General features: G+C 43.9%; 1 protein-coding gene across 1 annotated transcript; it reads right to left on the bottom strand.

The window, feature by feature from the left end:
* Positions 1-778: 778 nt before the first annotated feature.
* Positions 779-21,732, bottom strand: ZNF671 (zinc finger protein 671). Its single transcript, XM_045773314.2, has 4 exons — positions 21,487-21,732; positions 4,182-4,308; positions 3,323-3,445; positions 779-2,708 (listed from the first exon to the last, which is right to left on the bottom strand). Exons 1-4 carry the CDS (start codon positions 21,517-21,519, stop codon positions 1,501-1,503), a joined length of 1,491 nt encoding a protein of 496 aa, XP_045629270.2. The 5' UTR covers positions 21,520-21,732; the 3' UTR covers positions 779-1,500.
* Between the last annotated feature and the right edge of the window lie 428 nt (positions 21,733-22,160).

Here is a 22,160-nt window from a genome sequence, read left to right on the forward strand (position 1 = left end):
ATGCTGCTCCACCAGAATATGGGAATACTATGAGCAGGTACCTTTCGTGGGGCATCCTTCTAGTCGCTGCAATCTCTGTAACTCCGTATTAATCACACGTTGTTTCTACGTCCCTTATAGTTCCCACCTGGCTCCTGTAGGTCTTCCAGCCAGTGACACCTCCTACTGAATTCTGAACTCAGGCTCCTTGCCAGGTACCAGAGGCCAGTCTCCTCTTAATAGTGCTTGGGGTATGAAACATTCCACAGGGACAAGGGACCAAACTCATTCTGCTTCCAGATGCACTGGAGGTTGTCACAACCAGCTCTCCACAGAGTTACTTATGGACCCACAAATTAAACTAACACCCAAGTTGCCATGACAGGGCTCAGAGAGCTCCTAAGTCTTTCCTAGAGGACCTTGGGTAGCAATGCAAATTAGGCCAAACCTGGAGTGAGAGCTTTTCTCTGCCCTCACCATGTCCCCTCTGAGACATGGAAAAGAGGGGATTCCCACAAACTTTATCCTTTTATGTTGGCAGAACAAAACTGTGTCCTCAACACACTCCACACAATGAGCAGAACCCTCCAGATTAAAAGTAGCTCAAAGAGGGGCACCTGGGTGGCTCGGTTGGTTAAGCATCTGCCTTTGGCTCAGGTCATGATCCCGGGACCCTGAGATCGAGCCCCACATCAGGTGAACAGGGAGCCTGCTTCTCCCTCTCCCTCTGCCCACCCCCCTCAACCCCACTCGGGCTCTCTAATAAATAAACAAAATCTTAAAAAAAAATAAAAGTAGCTCAAAGAATAAGCCCTTTATTACTGTATAAACATGAGTGATGTGAGGCATGTGATTCCAGGGCTGGAGGCTGAGATTGCACACATCCGCAACGAGCATCACACAAGACGAAAAAGTCCATCAAGATAAACCTTTGCAAGTTACCTGGAAAACCCATCTTGTGTGATTTTTTCCATGCCTCACCAAGACAAAAGGGAGGAAACAAGGCCCCCCATGGGCCACAGAGTCCAATCATGGCTCCTTCTAGGGACTGTGGAGACAGCACAGGTCTGCCTGCCTAAGCGTGCTGGAGTGACTAACACGCACTGTGGGACTCTGAGAGATGGTAATAGTGGGACAGCTTTTGCCACTGGCAAAGGGACTTGGCAATTTACAATGTGCAACACAGCTCCTGACAGCACCTGACATACCAGGCACTCACAAGGAACCTCCTTAGTACAGATGTTCAGATGTGTGAGGTACCACTTCTGAATGATGGCTCCGTCACAAAGCCTACCCTCACAGCTTCACTCTGGGGAGAGCTGTTAGGCTGAACAAGGAGACAGCACATTCCCTGTACTGCTGAGGCCTCTGTCCAGTATGGATTTTCCAGTGCTGAATAAAGTTTGGTCCTTGGGTAAAGGCTTTCCGATGTCTGCTGTGCTCATAATCACTGCTAGGAATTCTCAAATGGACAATAAGTTGGGGCCCTTGGCTAAAGGATTTCCCACATCTGCTGTGGTATTAAGGCTTTTCTCCAGTATGAATCTTCTGGTGGAGAACAAGTGTGTGTTTGCGGTTAAACTCTTTCCCACATTTGCTGCACACGTAAGGCCGTTCTCCAGTATGAACTTTCCAGTGCCGAATAAGATTTGGCCTTTGGGTAAAGGCTTTCCCACATCTGCTGCACTCAAAAGGATTTTCTCCAGAGTGAACTTTCTGGTGCTGAATGAGTTTAGAGATGCAGCTAAAGGCCTTCCCACACCTGCTGCACTCGTAATCACTGCTATGAATTCTCCAGTGTACATTAAGGTGGGAACTTTGGCTAAAGGCCTTCCCACATTCACTGCACTCATAAGGCCTTTCTCCAGTGTGAGTCCTCTGGTGCAGAACAAGTGTGTGTTTGCGGCTGAACTCTTTCCCACATGTGCTACATACATAAGGCCTTGCTCCTGTGTGAACTTCTTGGTGTCTAATGAGGTTAGACTTACTACTAAAGAATTTTCCACAATTACTGCACTGATAGAGTCTTTCACCAGTGTGAACTCGCCTGTGTTCAATCAGGCCAGAGATTTGTCTAAAGAATTTCCCACATTCGCTGCACTCGTAAGGTCTTTCTCCAGTGTGTACGGTCTCATGTTTAAAAAGGTCACAGCTTTGACTAAAGAATTTCCCACATTTGTTGCACTCATAAGGCCTTTCGCCAGTATGGATTCTCTGGTGCCGAGTAAGTGTGTCTTTGCGGGTAAACAATTTCCCACATTCAATGCACTTGTGATGCCGCTGTCCAGGGCGAAGGGCTTCCCCAAGCCTGGGGGTCTTGTGGGGCTTCATCCTAATGTGGGGGACCTGGTGCTGAAGAAGGTCAGAGGTGGCTGGAAAGTCCATTCTACGCTCACTGTATGAATACGTCTTTTCTGGCACATAGAATCTGCAGCTTTTCACAGAGTCCCTGCCCTCATCTCTTCTGAAGGATTTCTCTGCAACGTGGTGCTGATGGACATTTGCACTGAGCCAGAAGTGCTTCCAACAGGCCCCACCCGTGTGTGGTTCCAGCCTGGCTTCTCCCCCCTGGTATTCAGTGAGGTGTAAGATTTCTTTCAATATTGAGCCAGATATGTCACATGGCTGGGGCTTCAGACCTGCCACCGGAGTCCTGACCTGTGACACTCCTTCTAAAGAAACACTCTGCTCAGAGAACGTAGCCTCATCCTCCACTGCACACCAACAACCTGAAAGCAGAGAAGTACTGTTGACATGCATGTTAGGCTTCCGGGGAGGGGCGACCCTAGTGTTATTGTGTGTACGACACACCTGGGAGTACCTCAGTGGGACAGTTCACAGGACAAGAGAGGTAGGGACAGGCTGAGGAAGGGGTTGCAATGCAGAACTGGGTCTCTGAAGGTCACTGAATGAAGGGAGCCTCCTGAAGACAACGATATGTGGATGGAGTACACCAAATGGCTTCCAGTAGAAATCTGGCTGTCAGACAGGTGGGTGCTGTGCAGAAGGGCCCATGCAGGCCCAGGAAGATCCACTTACAAGTGTACAGCTGGTGCTCAAGGATTATTTAAGGGTATGTGTGCATCTCCCGACACGTTAAGTGTAGGCCAATTCTGTAGAACAATGCAGACCCAGCAGGGGGGTAGCCTGGGATCAGGGCAGATAGAAGATGGCAAGGGGCTAGAAGTCCGACAGTAGATAAGCTGCAATGTCAAGAATGGGGAAGGATGGGGAGAAATACTGTGGAGCCACCAGGCTTGATGCCGAACACTGGTGTGAAAAGTTAGTACTGCTAGTTTTGAGCCCAACCTTGATATCATGCCCTTCCCTCACATGCACTCACCAGGTCCAAGTCCCTTCTGAGCCTCTCTTTCTGTGGCTGGGGTTGTATCCACCTGATCAGGCATCCGGGGATCTTCCCTTTGCTCCAGTTGGGTGACTAAGTGTGATCTGGAGGATGTAATTCCTAAGAGAGACACAGGACAGGTGAACAGCCACTACTGTCCAGAGCAACGCATCCTATGACACTCTTTAAGTTAAAAACAAAACAAAACAAAAACCTTGGGGAGGGGGGAGAGTGCCTGGGTGGCTCAGTTGGTTGAGTGTCTGACTCTTGGTTTCAGCTCAGGTCACGATCTCAGGGTCATGGGATCGAGCCCCAAGCTGGGCTCTGCACTCAGCGTGGACTCTGCTTGGGATCCTCTCCCTCTCCTTCTGCCCCTCACCTTGCTCATGTTCTCTCTCTGTCTAAAATGAATAAATAAAATCTTTAAACATTTTTTTAAAAAACCTTGAAGGAAGGTTTTGAAGGAACTGCACACAGGTCCCCATAAGTAGGAACTATGTGAGTGCCTGTAACTCCTGGTACAATTAAGCCCCAGAAAATGTTCCCTAGAGAAAGGAAGCAGAACCTTAGGCACAGAGGTGCCATAATTCTGGACAGATTCACCAGCCCCGCAAATGACCAAGACCATGGGATCCACTGGCAAACCACACCTTGTGACTCCCAAACCCTTCGCTGCATGGCTTGAGGACTAGCTGACTCAGAGATAAGAACACTCCATACATCGCAAACCGGGCATCCACAGCACCTACTCCAGGAAACCTGGCAAGGAGGCAGTGCCCATGATCTGACCATGGGAAGGACAGAGCAGCCCCTGGAGAAAAAGAGAAAGCAGATGGGAATGGCATGCAGACCTTACCCAGTGAGGCTAAAAGTGCAAAGTTCTCCAGCATCACATCCTGATATAAAAGTCTCTGAGAATCATCAAGGAGCATCCATTCTTCCCGGGAGAAGCACACGAACACGTCCTCAGAGATCACACAGACCTGCAATGACATGGCCAGCAAGGTCCGGGAAAAGTCTCTTAACAGAGTATCCCCACTCTTTCTACCCACAACAATGTCATGCTCACCCACTTTCCCACTTGCCAGCCAATCCCCCGGGGGTACCCTAAATCATGCGTGGGCTCACTGTTCTCATGGAAGCCCCCAGTAATGGGCCTGCAGGACCATCAGTTCCCACTCACGCCTCTTGTGCACATCACTTCTCAGGCCACCCCTCCCTCACAGCTTCAGCTACCCACCACAGCTCTTCTCACCCACACCACAGACAGCACACCAGACTCCTCCCATGTCGCTCTGCACACAGCATGCAGAGACCGCTTGGCAATACAACCAGGATCCTATCCCGCCCCAAACCTCCAGTGGCCCCAACTGCCAAAGGAAAGCCCCCATTCCTGCTTGAAGGCCTCCCAATCTGGACCTTTTCTTCAAACTCAGGCACCCAGGACTACATGCATATTTCAGGTACCCTCAGCCTTCTTCCAGTTCTCTGCTGCACACTGGATTAGTTTCCTACAGCTGCTGTAACAAATCGTTACCGGCTTTGCGGCTTAAGTCAACACAAATTTTTCTTCTTACAGTTGTAAAGATTATAAATCCAAAATGGGCTTCACTAGGACAAAATCAAGATGTCATCAGGATTGTGTTCCTTCGGGCAGTTCTACAAAAGAATCTGTTTCCTCACCTTTCCCAATTTCTGAAGACATCGTGTATTCCTTGACTCTCTGCCCCTTCCTCCATCTTCAAAGCCAGCAATTATTATCACTCTGACCTCTGTCTACTTCCTGAAATCTTCTTTGACTCTATCCCCCTGCGACTACACTGGGCCCACTGGATAATCTCTCCATGTTGTCCATATACTCAATTTAATTACACACATAAAGTCCCTTTTGCCATGTGAGGTACCATATCCAGAGGTTCAAGGGATTAGAACATGGACGGCTTTGGGAGGTGATTATTTTATCTGTTATACACATGCTGTGCCCTTCTTATCTCCACCTAATCCCCTGAACATCCACTTGACAACTGACGTCCCCGGTTCAGTTGGCGGCCGCAGCATGTTCACAACTTTGAGTCATCTCTGCCTCCCCACCTTCCCTCTCACGATGCACTTCGGCAAAAAAAACAGGCCCGAGTAAAGTAACAGAAAACACAAGCTGTTCTGCCTCCTTCACAGCAATCACTCCGACACACCTCATCAATACTCACTGGCACTATAGTCATAGCCTCCTCCTTGGTTCTGTGGCGTGACCATATATAAATATAAAATTCTTCCAGTTATAAAAGAAATAAGTCATGAGGATGAAAAGTATAACACAAGAAATATAGTCAATAATATTGTAATAATTTTGTATGGTGACTACACTTATCTTGCTGAGCATTTCATAATGTATTTAACTGTCAAAATCACTATTGTGAAAATTAATACAGGGAAACCTCACTAAAATGGACTTGGCAGGTGTGGGAAGGGGACCTTTCACATGCTCTACCACTGACAGTCATCTGCAAATACGGGAAGAGACAGATCTTGCGCATGGAACTACTATCCTAACCCACAAGGAGGAAAGGCTTTCTTCACACACGCCCCAACAGCACAGCCAATGAGAGAGGATCACAGCTCTCAGCCCAGCCAATGAGAAGCAACTATACCTCAAACTCCCAGTTTACTTAGGTGGACATTTTGTTTATAAGAACGTTCCCAACTTCCCACTTTCCCCTAATAAGCGTATTCCTCTCCTTTGGGAGACTTGCCTATAGTTTTGCCACAGCTTGCTTGGCCCAGACTGCAGTTCTCTTGCGATTCCCAAATAAACCCATCTCTTGCTGGCACAATAACTGGCAGTTTTATTTTTATGGTTAATACCATACTGTACACTTGAAACTAGTATGTCAACTGTACTTTAACACTGTACTTCAACTAAAAATATTAAAATAAATAAAGTATTTAAAAAATAAATGAATGAATGAATACAAACATACATACATAAGTTTTCTGACCCACTACCTCTGCAACCACTAGCAGAAGCCAAACCACAACCACTGCAGCAACTGGACCAAGAGGGTCAAGACTCAGAAAAACCCGCCATCTTTCCTAACTTTTGCACCTGCTTCCAATCAGCTTTCCCGCTCCCTTGCCTGTCTTCAAGCCTCAGCCAAACGCAAGTGATGCTGCCAGCAAGCTCTGAACAGCTTTTGCTTGTTCTCATTTGGGGGGGGGGGCTCTTTTTTTTCCACACCGCCTCCACCAGCACCCCAGCCCTCTACGATCTTCTCCACTCCACAGTGAGGGGACCTGCTGCGACCGCTCCAAATTCCCTATGGCTCCCACCACCCTCAGAACAGAGGCTGAGCTGACCATTTTAGGCTTGAATCCTGTCCCTCTGCTGTCTCTACCAGAAAGGAATGAGACCTGTGGTGTGTTGAACACAGCTCAGCCGCGCCTCCAAGCACCTCCATCTGCCTAGGATGGGTTTATTTCTCTGGGTCCTCTTGGGGAATCTTTCCACGTAACTGCTTGCTTGGATTGAGCCCATGTCCTCAGGGCCCACAGACACAATTTTAGGGATGGAATAAAGGAAGACATATCCCATTTGGGGGAAGGTGAGCACACAGCCATAACCTCAGCAGTCCTCACTGAAGCCTGTGGATAAAACAGGAGCACAAAGGCTGGAGATGGAGATGCTAGTGCTCCCCTCAGTCACTCTATACCCCTAGAAACCAACATACCACATAGGGGTTTATTAATCTTACAGCACAAGGACAAGAAAAGATCCTCTAGATCCACTGGCTTCACCCTGATGTTTTGGTGCAAGTTCACCACCTCCTTCCTCGTCTTTCTGAATGCCATCAGTGGCCTTCACATCAACAGCATCACCCATCCCTGGAGCCAACCAAGAAATTTCAGGACCCCCTCCTAAATCTGAGGACATCAGGTTCTATAAGAAAGTGTGGTCAAGATGGAATTTTTCCAGCATGTGACCTCTGGTGGGGGTAGGGGTAGGACGATACCTTGACACTGCTGTCTCTTAATCACTAACTTTTGTGTGGTTGGCCAGTATCAGCCCACTGGCCTTTGCACCTGACCTGTAGGGCCAGGGGCCAGAAGGGTGCCTCCGTGCCACCAGCTGCACAGGATTAGCCAAGTTATTAGGATATTGATTTTAGAAAAAGTAACATATTTTAAAACCCCTTTCTTGAATCCTTCTTCCCAGGATGGGAACAGATTTGGAAGCAGTTTGGGTAACTGGTGCCGAGGCTGGCTACACAGCTAAGTGCAGCTCACAACTGTTTTACTGACTATGTGTTGGGATAAAGGCTGTAGAGTTGCTGGGGTCTCCTGGGGTTGCCCAAAGTGGATCATTTTTGCAGCTAAGCATATCCAATAAGTGCCCATGACTTTCTTCCACAGCTCAAAGGTCCTCTGTGCACATTCCCGATACAGCTTTGGTCATGCTAGGGAGACAGAATTTAGATTCTCTCTAGTTCTGGCACACAGGTTTTCACACCATTTGACTTAATTTGTATCCTGCCCTTTCCCCGGGGGGGGGGGGGGTCCATAATCTCAAAATAACTACAGTTTCCAGCAGTGGGCTGTCCCCTCTGCCTGTGGGAATCCTGCCTTAACTCTTTGAGCAAGTCTCCCAGGATGGCCCACCTGCCTTCCAATACAGAGTCCTCTCTGAAAACAAACAAACAAAACAAAACAACACGGCCACCACGAAGACAATGACTCTTAGGAGTCCTGCTGTGACTGAAGCACTGGCAGGAAAAGACCCCCTCTCCAGGCCATCATTGGCTGGGAGCTGCCACCTCACGACACAAAGCCTTCTGGGTATTGTTGTAACCACCACTCCACAGGGCTCAGAAAAGAAGCCAGGGTGGTCAGCAGGTGAAAGGCAAAGGAAGCATTTATTGAAAGCCTAAGGTATGCTGAGCCTGCCAGTTGTTCCCAAGCCACATTTTGCACTCCACACCTCCTCTTCAAGTCTCCAGCAGGTGGCCCATGTCTTAAGCATGAACAAACTATCTCTGGCTATTTTGGAGGTTCAGGATTTGTATATCCCAGCCTCACCCCTCCTAATTTTTTAAAAGATTTATTTATTTATTTATTTATTTATTTATTTGAGAGAGAGAAAAAGAGAGAATCCACAAGCAGACTCCCCACTGAACATGGAGCCCAACCCAGGGCTCAATCCCAAGACCCAGAGATCACGACCTGAGGCAAAACCAAGAGTCAGACACTTAACCCACTGAGCCACCCAGGTGCGCCTCACCCCTCCTAATTTGGGGCATGAGGAGAATATGTCCCATTTCACCTCCATGATATAAAATGAAAAATGAAGACAAAACCTCCCTGGCAGAACTCTGTGACGATTATTTAAATGATCCTCGCACAAACGCTCCATTCACTAAAATGGCAAGAAAAAATGGTACCTACATCTTGGTGATGTTATCTATAAAGCACTAAAAATGGAGCAAGGTGCACAGTTAGTCCTGGATACGAACCTCATCACCACAAAACAGGCTCTCATGTACCCATGTGATGAAAGGTGAGTCCAGATTGCCTATTTGCAGAGTTAAAGACAGTATCTATCAAAATGCAAATACACATACCCCAGACCAACAAGTAGACTTAACAGGAATGATTAAAAATTTTACAGGATGGCACCGTGTGTACAATCTGTGACATTCAAAATTATTTTTGATGCTGTTACACATTTCAGGTAGCCCAGTACACAAAGGATGTTTTTCTAAGCAAGATGATTCAAGATTTACAATTCAGGAAATATTTTTTTCCTTTGGACTAAATGGTAGCCAAAGGTGGACATTAATTCAAATTCTGTAGCACATTTCTTCTAGATCTTATGTTCAAATTCATAAATGCTAAACTTGAATTATAACCAATCACATGGTGTTTGGGTTCAAATTGGCAATGGAATCTAGCAGATGGCATCTGATTTCAGGGCCTGAGCTCTAGAGAGAAGCTACCTGGGTATGAAGCAAATAATCCCATTACTGATTATGGTTCCGTGGACAGGAAGCCTCACCTCTCTAAGCCTCCATTTCCTCATTGCTGACATGGGGGAAATAATAGTATCTAAAACACGGGGGGGTTGGGGTTATTGCCCGGAACTACATGCTATCCTCTGGTCAATCTCCCAACACTACTTTAAACCCTTCACAATGGAGGAAAGTGACTCCTGACCACCCACATCCTCTTAACCTACACTCCTGATTCAGAAGGTTCCAGGTGCTCATCACCTGTGGGAACCATTAACTCACCCCTCAAACCTCTCCAATTGTCCTGAGGTAAACTGGGCCTCAGACGGACCTCTCTAGTCAATGGAAGCTCAGATGAATTACTGACTCACGCTCACCAGGTTCTGTGTCCAATAGAACAATATCCTTTAACACTGAAGACCAAAGGAGGGTACTGTACACTTCTGGGGAGAAAAAGTGAAACCACCCAATTCTATGGAAAATAGCATTTATTTAGGACACATTTAATTTCTCTGAGCAGAAGTGTTTGTAGGTTTCAACAATGAAGTTTTCAGTAATATTCAGACAACTTTTGTAGTTTTCAATAAAATATTTGGAAATGAATGTTAATGAAAGAACTTAAACATATTTCATCATATTCATTCCTAAGAATTTTATTATTTGATGCCATAGAATTGATCTGTAAAAATTTTATCATTCAATTGTTGTGTTCTACACGTTGCTGACATATAGACTACAGTTCACTCACATCTATATCTACCTCCCACATGTGTATTTATACATATACGTCAAGGGAAAGAACCTACGCATAGCACTGTTACATTCACTCATGCTAGTGATTTTTCTGCACAAATTGATACTTTTTCTTCATTAAGCTGTTAATATGTTAGATAACATTCTTTGTTTTTTTAATATTAAAGCAACCTGGGATCACTGGAATACATCTCTCTTGGTTATAGTATACAGTACATTTTATACACTGCTGAATATTATTAATATAGTCTTAGTGCTATTTGTGTCTATATTTGTGAGATTAATTCTAGTAAAATTTTCAGATGACTTAGAATTGTCTTTACATTTTATTATGTGTTCGGTAAAGACAGTTGTACTTGGTATGAATTCCTAAACTTAAATGTGTTTGTATCTTTTCATAGGTCTCATAGCCACCAAGGGTTCCCCCTTAGACTAGAGGCTTCTTTCTTTCTTTCTTTCTCTCTCTCTCTCTCTCCCTCCCTCCCTCTCTCTCTTTCTTTCTTTCTTTCTTTATTAAGATTTTATTTATTTATTTCACGGAGAGATAGCCAGCCAGCAAGAGGGGGAACACAAGCAGGGGGAATGGGAGAGGAAGAAGAAGGCTCCCAGCAGAGGAGCCTGATGCGGGGATCGATCCCAGGACCCTGGGATCACGCCCTGAACCAAAGGCAGACGCTTAACGACTGAGCCACCCAGGCGCGCCTAGAGTCTTATTTCTTGCTCCAATTAATACTATTTCTTTGTATGGACTACGTTTTGATCCCTTCACCATTTTAGACATTGGAGATATCCTCTCTCAACTTTTTTTTTTTTCTGAATTCCAGTACAATTAACAAAGTGTTGTATTAGTTTCATGTGGACAATATAGTGATTCAACAATTCTACACATTACTCAGTACCCATCATAAGTGTACTCTTAATCCCCTTCAGCTTTTCCACCCATCCCCCACCCACCTCCCATCTGGTAATCACATTTGTTCTCTATATTTAAGAGTCTTGTTTCCTGTTTCATTTTTTCACATTTGTCTGTTTTCTTTCTTAAATTCCATATATGATTGAAATCATATGGCATTCGTGTTTCTCTGACCAATATCATTTAGCATTATACCTCAAGATCCAAACACATTATCACGTGTGGCAAAGTTTCAGTCTATTTTATGGCTGAATAATATTCCTTTGGAGATATATATTTATCACTTTGCCAGCTGCATTCCCACCGACGGTGCACAAGGGATCCTTTTCTTCCACATCCTCACCAACACTTGTTGTTTCTTGTGTTTTTGAATTTAGCCACTCTGACAGATGTGAAAGCTCATTGTGGTTTTGATTTTCATTTCCCTGATGATGAGTGATGTTGAGCATCTTTTGATGGGTCTGTTGACCATTTGGATGTCTTTTTTGGAGAAACATCTGTTCATGTCTTCTGCCCGTTTTTTAACTAAATTAATTGATTTCTGGTGTTGAGTTGTGTTAGTTCTTTATATATATATTATTATTTATATTTTTTATTGGATATTTTATTGGATATACCATTTTTAAATATTTTCTCCCATTCAGTAGGTGGTCTTTTTGTTTGGTTCATCATTTCCCCTGCTCTTCAAAAACTTTTTATTTGGATGCAGTCCCAATATTTTACTTTTGTTTCCCTTGCATTAGGAGACATATCTAGAAAAATGTTGCTATGACCCATCAGAGAAATTACTGCCTGTGTTCTGTTCCAGGATTTTTATGGTTTCAGGTCTTCTGTTTAGGTCTTTCACCCATTTTGAGTTTATTTTAGTGTATGGTGTAGGAAAATGATAGTTTCATTGTTTTGCATATAGCTGTCCAGTTTTCCAAACACCATTTATTGAAGAGACTTTCTATTTAGATTTTTTTAAAAGATTTTTTTTATTTATTTATGTGACAGAGACAGCCAGCGAGAGAGGGAACACAGCAGGGGAGTGGGAGAGGAAGAAGCAGGCTCCCAGCAGAGGAGCCTGATGCGGGACTCGATCCCAGAACGCCGGGATCACGGCCTGAGCCGAAGGCAGATGCTTAACGACTGCGCTACCCAGGCGCCCCTCTATTTAGATATTTTTGCTTCCTTTGTTGAAGATTAATTGACCATATAGTAGTGGGTTTATTTCTGAGCTCTCTGTTCTGTTCTATTAACCTATGTGTCTGTTTTCCTCCAGTAACATAATGTTTTGATTACTAGAGCTCTGTAGTATATCTTGAAATCTGGGATCGTGATACCTCCAGTTTTGTTCTTCTTTCTCAAGATTGCTTTGGCTACTCGGGGTCTTTTGTAGTTCCGTATCATACAAATTTTAGGTTTGTTTGTTTTAGTTCTGTGAAATATGCTGTTGTTATTTTAACAGGGATTGCATTAAATGTGTACATTGCTTTAGGTAATAGGGAGATTTTAACAATATTTACTCTCCCAACCCATGAGCATGGAACATCTTCCTATTTGTTTCAGTCATCTTCACTTTCTTTTTTTTTTTTTTTAAGATTTTATTTATTTATTCAACAGAGATAGAGACAGTCAGCGAGAGAGGGAACACAAGCAGGGGGAATGGGAGAGGAAGAAGCAGGCTCATAGCGGAGGAGCCTGATGTGGGGCTCGATCCCATAACGCCGGGATCACGCCCTGAGCCGAAGGCAAACGCTTAACCGCTGTGCCACCCAGGCGCCCCAAGTCATCTTCACTTTCATCAGTGTTTTATAGTTTTCATAGTACAGGTCTTTCACCTCCTTGGTTAAGTAGATCCCTAGGCATTTTATTATTTTTGGTGCAATTATAAATGGGACTGTTTTCTTAATTTCTCTTTATGGCACTTCATTATTAGTGTATAAGAATGTAATAGATTTGTATCCTGTGACGTTAGTGAATTCATTTGTCAATTCTAGTAGTTTTTTGGACAAGCCTTCTGGGTTTTCTATATAGAGTATCATATCCTCTGCAAATAATGCAAGTTTTACTTCTTCCTTACCAATTTGACTGCCTTTCATTTCTTTTTGTTGTCTGATTGCTTTGGTTAGGACTTCCAGTAATACGTTAAATAAAAGTGGTGACATCCTTGTCTTGCTCCTGATCTTAGGGGGAAAGCTGCCAGTTTTTCACACTAACTATGTTAGCTATGGGTTTTTCATATATGGTCTTTATCATGTTGAGGTATATTTCCTCTAAACCTACTTTGTTGAGGGTTTTTATCGAGTGGATGTTGCATTTTGTCAAAAGCTTTTTCTGTATCTATTCAAAGGACCATGTGGTTTTTATCCTTTCTCTTGTTATATCACACTGATTGATTTGCGAATATTGAACCGCCTTGCATCCCAGGAGTAAGTCCCACTTGATTGTAGTGAATGATTTTTTTAAATGTTTGGTTGGATACAGTTTACTAGTATTTGCTTGAGAAATTTTGCACCTATGTTTAGAGATATTGGCCTGCAGTTCTCTTTCTTTGTAGTGTCTTTATCTGGTTTGGGTACCAGAATAATACTAGCCTCATAAAATGAATTTGGAAGCTTTCCTTCCTCTTCTATTTTTTTGAATAGTTTAAGAAGAGTAAGTATTAACTCTTCTTTCAATGTTTGGTAGAATTCACCTGTGAAGCCATCTGGCCCCAGACTTTTGTTTGTTGGGAGATTTTTTAAAAATGTTTATTTATTTATTTGACAGAGGGAGAGAAAGAGCACAAGCAGGGGGAACAGCAGGTAGAGTGAGAGGGAGAGGCAGGCTTCCCTGCTGAGCAAGGAGCCCAACACGCGGCCCGAACCTGGGATTCCAGGATCATGACTCGAGCTGAAGGCAGACGTTTAAATGACTGAGGCTCCCAGGCGCCCCTGTTGGGAGATTTTTTATTACTGATTCAATTTCATTGCTGGTAATCAGTGAGTTCAAATTTTCTATTTCTTCCTGATTCAGTTTTGGGAGGTTATATGATTCTAGTAATTTATCCATTTCCTCTAGATTATCCAATTTGTTGGCATATAATGTTACATAATATTCCTATAATCTTTGTATTTCTGTGGCATTGGTTATTTCTCCTCTTTCATTTTTTATTCTGTTTGAGTCCTCTCTTTTTAATTTTTTTGAATATTTTATTTATTTGAGAGAGAGAAAGAGCACGAGCAGGGGGAAGGGCCAGAGGGAGCGAGAGAAGCAGACTCCCTGGTGAGCAGGGAGCCAGAGGTGAAACTCTATTCCAGGACCCTGGGATCATGACCTGAGCTGAAGGCACATGCTCAACTGACTGAACCACCCAAGCACCCCTCTTTTTAATTTTTAATTTAATTTTTGATGAGTGTGGCTAAAGGTTTATCAGTTCTGTTCATCTTTTCAAAGCAGCTCCTGGTTTCATTGACCTGTTGTATTTTTAGTTTCTATTGTATTCCTGCTCTAATTTTTATCATTTCTTTCCTTATACTGGTTTGGGGTTTTGTTTGTTCTTCTTTTTCTAGCTCCTTTAGGTGTAAGGTTAGGTTGTTTGAGATTTTTCTTGCTGCTTGAGGTAGGCCTGTATTGTTATAAAATTCCCAATTAGGACAGCTTTTGCTGCATCCCAAAGATTTTGGACCATTGCATTTTCATTTTCATTTGTCTCCATGTATTTTGTTATTTCTTCTTTGATTTCTTGGTTGACTGATTCATCACTTAGTAGGATGTTATTTAACCTCCATGTATTTGTGGGGTTTTTTGTTTTTGTTTTAAGATTTTATTTATTCATTTGAGAGAGAGAGCACAAGCAGGGGGAGAGGCAGAGGGAAAGGAAGAAGCAGATTCCCCGTTGAGCTGGGAGCCCGACATGGGACTCATTCCCAGGACCTGGAGATCATGACCTGAGCTGAAGGCAGACGCTCAACCATCTGAGCCACTCATTTGTGGCTTTACAGACTTTTTCTGTATTTGTGTTCTCATATTTGTGTTCTTTACAGATATTTTCTTGTGGTTTATTCCTAGTTTCATAGCATTGTGGTCAGAAAAGATGCATGGTATGACTTTCTGAATTTGTTGAGACTTGCTTTGTGGCCTAACATCATCTATTCTGGATAGCGTTCAACACGCACTTGAGAAGAATGTATATTCCGTTGTTTCAGGATGGGATGTTCTGAATATATGTTAGATACATCTGGTCCAACATGTCATTCAAAGTCACTGGTTCCTTGCTGACCGTTTGGATGATCTGTCCATCAATGTAATTAGGGTGTTAAAGTCCCCTACTATTATTGTATTACTATCAATTACTCCCTTCATGTTTGCTATTGGCTGCTTTATGTATTTGGGTGTTAACATGTTGGGTTCATAAATAATTAAAATTATTATATCTTGTTGGATTGTTCTCTTTATAATTATACAATGCCCTGCTTTGTTTCATTACAGTCTTTGTTTTAAAGCCTATTTTGTCCGACATAAGTATTGGTACCCTGGCTTTCTTTTCATTTCCATTTACATCATGAGTGCTTTTCCATCCCTTCCCTTTCAATCTGCATGTATTTTTGGGTCATAAGTAAGTCTCTTGTAGGCAGTATATAGATGGGTCTTGCTTTTTTACCCACTCCATCATCCTATGTCTTTTGACTGAAGCATTTGGTCTATTTACATTCAAAGTAATTGTTGATAGGTATGTACTTACTGCCATTTTGTTACTTGTCTTGTGATTATTTTTGCAGTTCTTCTCTGTTCCTTTCTTCCCTTGCTTTCTGCTCTCATTGTTTTCTGGCTATCCTTAGTGATATACTCAGATTTCTCCCCCCTTCCTTTTTTTGCATATCTATTACTGGTTTTTGATTTGTGGTTTCCATTAGGTTTGTATATAATATCTTATGCATATAACAGTCTATATTAAGCTGACAGTCACAAGTGTGAACCCATTCTTTAATCCTCTTCCCCCACCCCACATTTTAAGTCTGTGGTGTTGTACTTTACATCCTTTTGTGAATCCCTTCAGCAATTTTTATAGATATACTTAATTTTACTGTGTTTGATCTTCCTACTTTTCTTACTCCTGTTTAGTCTTTCCTTTCCACTTAAAGAGTCCCTTTTAACATTTCTTGTAGGGCTGGTTCAGTGGTCGTTTATTCCTTATGAAGAAAAGGCTCTGTAGTGTCCTGCAGTGCAATGTTGCCTTTTCACCAGAACCTGGTGCTACAGCGGTGTCCCCTATGTGTGTTATGTGCACCCTACTGTTATGGCTGAGCCACTTTTGCCTTCAGTTCAGTAATTTGCAATGGCGCTCTGCCTGTTGTGGGCAGGGTTTGGTACCTGTATTGTTAATGGGGCAGTCGGGGGCCACCCCTGGGCTTGAGTTGAGTCAGACCAGGCATTTGACAGAGCTGCAGTCACACTGAACAGCAGGGCACTCTGTGTTGTCCTGAGAGGACTTCGCTGGTGGGCATAGCCTGCAATTAGCCCAATGTCTGCTCCCAACCCAGTGCTGGGGCTGCAGTCAAACTGTTGTGTGTGGTTATCTTCCCTTCTCCCCAGGACTGAAGTCACTTTGCAGTAGTGCTGGCCCCTGTCCAGACTCCTTGCACACTGCCATGCTCGTAGCGCCTCTTTTGACAGAGTGCTGCAGAAGGGGTGTTGGAGGGGTAGGTCTGCTGGAGAACACGAGCATGTTAGCAAGGTACGTGATGTTCTGCTTCTGGGAGAGGACCTGAAGTCACACTGGAGAACTCCTGCAGAGTGGGGTCCACAGGAGAGCATGACACCCATGGTACTAGCAAGGTTTTCACTGGTCTGCTATGGCAGGGGACATACAGTCACTTTGGACGGACTCCAGTAAGGCTGGATTAGAGACGGTGGGGTGTGCCAGTGGCAAGTAAATGAAGAGAGTTCATTCTGCGGTAGTTCCTGCAGGTGTCCATGTATCTAGCCTAGGGGTGCAGGGGAAGGAAATGGCATCTGACAACTCCTTTATTCTTGGAGAAGTCTCCTTAAAATCCCTGCCCCTCCAGCACATGTTCTGAAACAAGCAAATAAATCTCCTTTCAGTTTCCATCAAGCATTTTTCAAGCTGCTGCTTCTATGCTGTATCTCAGTGGGGCTGTTTTTATGCTGTCTCTTTAAGGTCAGGGACTGTTTCCTATCTCCCTCCAAGGCCACTGAGTTTTAAAGTTTTAGGTGTTAAGCATTCCTGATTTTAAGAATTCAAGAAGTTAAGCCTTTCTGGTTTTCAAAGCCAAATATTATGGGTATTAGTTTTCCTACTGTGGGTTCCTGGTGTCCAGGGTACCTGGTGTGGGGTCTGCTCCTCTTCCTTCTCTGTGCCTGCAGTGTCCCTCCCTCCTATAGTCACTCAGGTTGTGACCTTGAGGTCAAGGTATCGAGCTCCATGTCAGGCTCCGCACTCAGCACAGAGTCTGCTTGAGATTCTCTCTCCCTCTCCCTCTCGCCCCTCCCACTTGTATGTGGTTTCTCTTTCACTTATCTCTCAAATAAATAAATGAATCTTCAGGAAAATTAAAAATAAAAATTTTAAAGAGTTTTTGAAGGCTTATTCTTATGTACAAATACATTTAGCATTCTTACATCTTCTTGATTAAATTACTTATCTAATATTTTAAATGTCCCTATGTTATCTTTGGTAATACTACTTTCTCTGAAGCTGACAATTTCTTATATTAATATAATCACTCCAACCCTCTTATTAGTATTTGTGTCTTATTTCATTCCATTCCTTTTAGCTTTTCTCTATTTTTGTAATGAAGGCTCATTTATTACAGACTGCACAGACTTTGCCTATGTATTTAACACAGTCTGACAATCTCTCTTTATAATTACACTATATAAAACATTTAAAGTAAAAAACTGAACAGAATTGTGGGTACAAATGTGTAAATTACTTGCTCTTGCCTATCCTCTCAGAAAGAGATAAATCAAACAAAAAATAAGCATACAGGTGATATTAAGAATACAATATTCAAAAAAGAATGTAACGTTCACAAGACATTCACCTTGGTTTTACATCACTGAACATTTAAACACTTACATTCACTAAGGCAAAAATAAATCAGATTAAATACAGGTTAAAAGTTTTCTGAATTCTCAATGGACATAGGTATATATTTATTTACTAGGTCAGTGTGATAGTGACATACACTGTGACAAGATATACAAGATATACAAGATAGTGACAAGAAATACATATTTGATCTTCGTCCCTGTTTCTGGCACAGAGCTCCCAAAACTGCTGGTATTTCCTAAGTGATGAGGAAAAGATGTCTTTTCTTTTGTTAATGAGGTGACTTTAGGAAGGCATTTAAGGAGGAGGGTTGGTTGCCAGGAGAATCAACCATGTGATTGGAGGGTTGAAACTATTAGTCCTACCCCCTGACCTCTGGAGAGAGCTGAATGGTTAGGGACTGAGTTCAATCAATCACTAACAGCTGATGATTTAATCAATCGTGCCCATATAATACAGCTTCCATAAAGCCCCAAAACCACCCCCAAAGGGTTCAAAGAGCTTCTGGTTGGTGAATGAGTAGAGATTCAGGGAGAGCAGTGCATTAGGAAAGAGCATGGAAGCTCTGTGCCCTTTCCCCATACCTTGCCTTATGCATCTCTTCATATGGCTGTTTCTGAATTATATTCTTTTATAATATATCATTAATCTATTAAGTAAAAGGTTTCCCTGAGTTCTGTGAGCCACTCTAGTAAATTAATCAAAACCAAGGAGGGGCGTCATTAGAACCTCCAATCTATAGCCAGTTGGTCAGAAACATAGGTGACAACATGGATGTGTGACTGGTGTCTGAAGGGGGAAGGGCAGACAGTCTTACAGGACTAAACACTTAACCTGTGAGATCTGATGGTATTTCCCGGTAAATAGTGTCAGATTTGAACTGAACTGTAGGATACCCAGGTGGGTCAGAGAATTGCGACCTGGTGTGGGGTAAACCCACCCCTACACACTGGAATTGGTGTGGTCATAATCTTACACAGAGTTTCACAAATAGGGCTCCATAAGAGAATTGGTTCCTACATAAAATAATTTCAGTGAATACTGTCTTAAAAACCCCATGGAGGGGGGGGAGCATGGAAGGGGAGGCCTGAGTGGCTCAGTTAAGCATCTACCTTGGGCTCAGGTCAAGATCCCAGGGTCCTGGGACTGAATCGCACCTGGGCTCCTTGCTCAGTGGGGAGCCTGCTTCTCCCTCTGCCTGCTGCTCACCATGCTTGTGCGCTCTCTCTGACAAATAAATAAATAAACCTTAAAAACAGCAACAACAACATGGAAGGTACATGCCTAGGAGCAGTCTAAATGCATGGAAGAAAAATCAACTCATTAACTATAATGGATTCTTCAGGACATAAATGCTTAATTCTCTCATGAAATCAATCTGACAGGGGATACAAAGTGAGAATAATCTAGGAATTTAGATATTCCAAACTTTTTTCACTGGCTGTTTTGCAGTTCAAGAAGGAAACCAGAATCTATATCCCAAAATATGAATCTCTGACAAAAAAATTATTTTGAGCTGAAGACAATCATGAAACAGCAAACACAGAAAAAATCTCCCTTTTCTTCCCAAAAGCAGGATATAAATTCTCCATTTACTGGAGATAGATCCTTACCAGACCAAAGACTGGCACCAAAGGAATCTGCAAACAAATCACACATCAGTTTCCTCCCATGTGTTTACCTTCCCACAGTCTCCTACCTTTGGAAATCTAACACAACTTTTCTTCCTGTCATTTCTCGATAAACTTATTGTTCTTTGTTGAAAATGCTCTATCAACTGGAATTCTGAGCCACCATTTTGAGTTACTTTTGATTTAGGTTTCTCCCATCTGTGTTGCATACATCAATAAACTATCTTTCTCTTGTTAGTTTCTTGAGTCCCAGCCAATAATATGTAAACCTGTCTTATACGCTGAAACTAATGTAACTTTGTGTGTCAATTATACTTCCATTAAAAGAAAAAGAATCCAAGCTAAGATGGTTACAGTTTTGCTTCCACTACACTCATAAAAATCACATATAGGGCATGTGAGCAGAAACACCTCTTATGTTGTAACAACTTATAATATGAGGAATGCTTTGGTAGGAACTTCCTGTGAGGCAATATGCCCCCAAAGAGTTTGTCCATGGAAAATTTAAGTCAAAAACATAAAGAGGCTGGGACAATCTATCATATGGTATTTGAGGTATTTTGTCTTGTTAAGACTGAGTGAAGTGGAATCACTCTTAGCACTGGAGGAGCTTTTCAACGTGTGTTTCCCTTAGGCCAGGGTGTTCAAAAGTGAAGGTGAGGTCATCAGACAGTAGCGATTTTACAGCACCCCGACCTTGGTGGGTCACCATCCCATACCAGGATCCTCATGCCCTACAGCCTTCTCTTCATGCAGACACTGGGCAGAATCCTTTCAAATGCCAGGACTCCATCTTTCTGGTGGGAAGTGCCAGGAATGCCCACGCTTTCTCCCCTACCGCCCCCCCTCCGCCCCACAACAGTCCTCCCCTTTCACACCAGGGGCCATTTAAAATAACATACTTATGGGGCACCTGGCTGGCTCAGTCAGTGGAGCACAGGGCTCTTGATCTTGGGGTTGTAAGCTCCAGCCCTATGTTGGGTGTAGAGATTTAAAATCTTTAAAAATTAAAATAAAATAAAATAACTGCTACCCCTAAATCTGATCTCCAGGCCCTGACCTAGTCCAGACCACTATTCTCACCCTGTGGATATCTCCAACTCAGCCGGTTCTCCCTGAACCCTCTACCTTCCATCCCAGATCCCCATGTGACACTTCTATCCCGAGACATCTCAGAATCAACCATGTCCAAAACTCAACTTATTATCCCTCTGAAACCTCCCTACATCGACTTCCCGATTTCCATTTTCAAGACGTCCATGAAAAACGGAAGAGCAAAAATTAAAGACTTGGTTTTTCACTCTTTACTCTCAATCACACCCACATGGGATGCAGCAGTAACTACGGTTGGTTATATCTTTAAAATCTATCCAGAATCTGACCACTTCTTCCCTGTCTTCTGGCACTACTCTGGTTCACCCACCATCAGAACATTTTTGGGAGTCCGCTGCACTAGCCTACTTAATGGTCTCCAAGAATCCACATTCGTATACCACGCCCCCAACTAATCTGTTTTGCTCTGCGGAAAAATGTGGCTATCTTTTTAGTCCCCACTCATATCAAGTCCTTCTTCTATTCAAAACCCCTATAGCTCCCAGAGTCCTCATAATGCGAGTACAACTTCTCAGGAAAGGCGTGCCGCCGCCTCACGCTCTCTGTCCCCTGAGGTCAGAATCCCCCGCCTCAGGCGCCCCTCCAGCCTTTGCACCAGCCGGCCCCTCACTCACCGGGACCCCGCCCGCCGGCGCCTCCGTGTCCGGAGCACCCGGGCCTGGCTCAAGCCTTTAGGGTTTGGATGTGGGGAGGGCGGGGGGACGAGCGTTTACCTGAGCCGGGTCCGTGGGCGCGGCCGCCGCCATCGGATTCGGTGGGAGGAGCGGGGGCCCGGAGAGGTCCAGGTCTAGGTCGGAGACGCAAACACGGCCGTCCCAAGTCTCGCCCCAGCCGCTGGGCCACGGTGCGCGCCGCCAACACCGAGCCTCCGACTAGCCTCAGTGAAACGGAGACGACCCCCACCCCGCCCACCTCCGGCCTAAGCAAGCAATCAAAAGCTCCGGCTTGCGTAGATCCTGGCCAATGCAAGGAGGATGCCGGAAGTCCCGCCCAGCCGCCTTTCGCACTCATGGAAACGCCCCCCTCCTGGGCCTTCATTGGACTGCGGCGCTTAAGCTTCTGGGTAATGTAGTTCTTTATGAGCTATAGGTACCGGTAAGTGGCCCTGCGCGGAGGTTCCTGGGAAAAGCAAGGGACCACGGCGAAGGGCGTGGTCAGTGGTACGCCCTACTCCTCGAGGATTCGGTGGGACTTCTCTCCTCCTTAGAGACCCGCATCCAGATTTCGTGAAGTGTACTGTGGACCAATCACAGATATGTTTGTAGACATTGTACTATTTCACATGTTCCCCAAAGCTACAAAATCAAATGGACACACACCACCATTAAGTCCACTCGTATCTGGGAGCTAATAACAATTACCTTGCTGGTTTTTAAATAACATATTG

Source organism: Ursus americanus, chromosome 21, assembly GCF_024610735.1.
Source record: "Ursus americanus isolate L20-20 chromosome 21, mUrsAme1.1.p, whole genome shotgun sequence".
NCBI lineage: Eukaryota > Metazoa > Chordata > Mammalia > Carnivora > Ursidae > Ursus > Ursus americanus.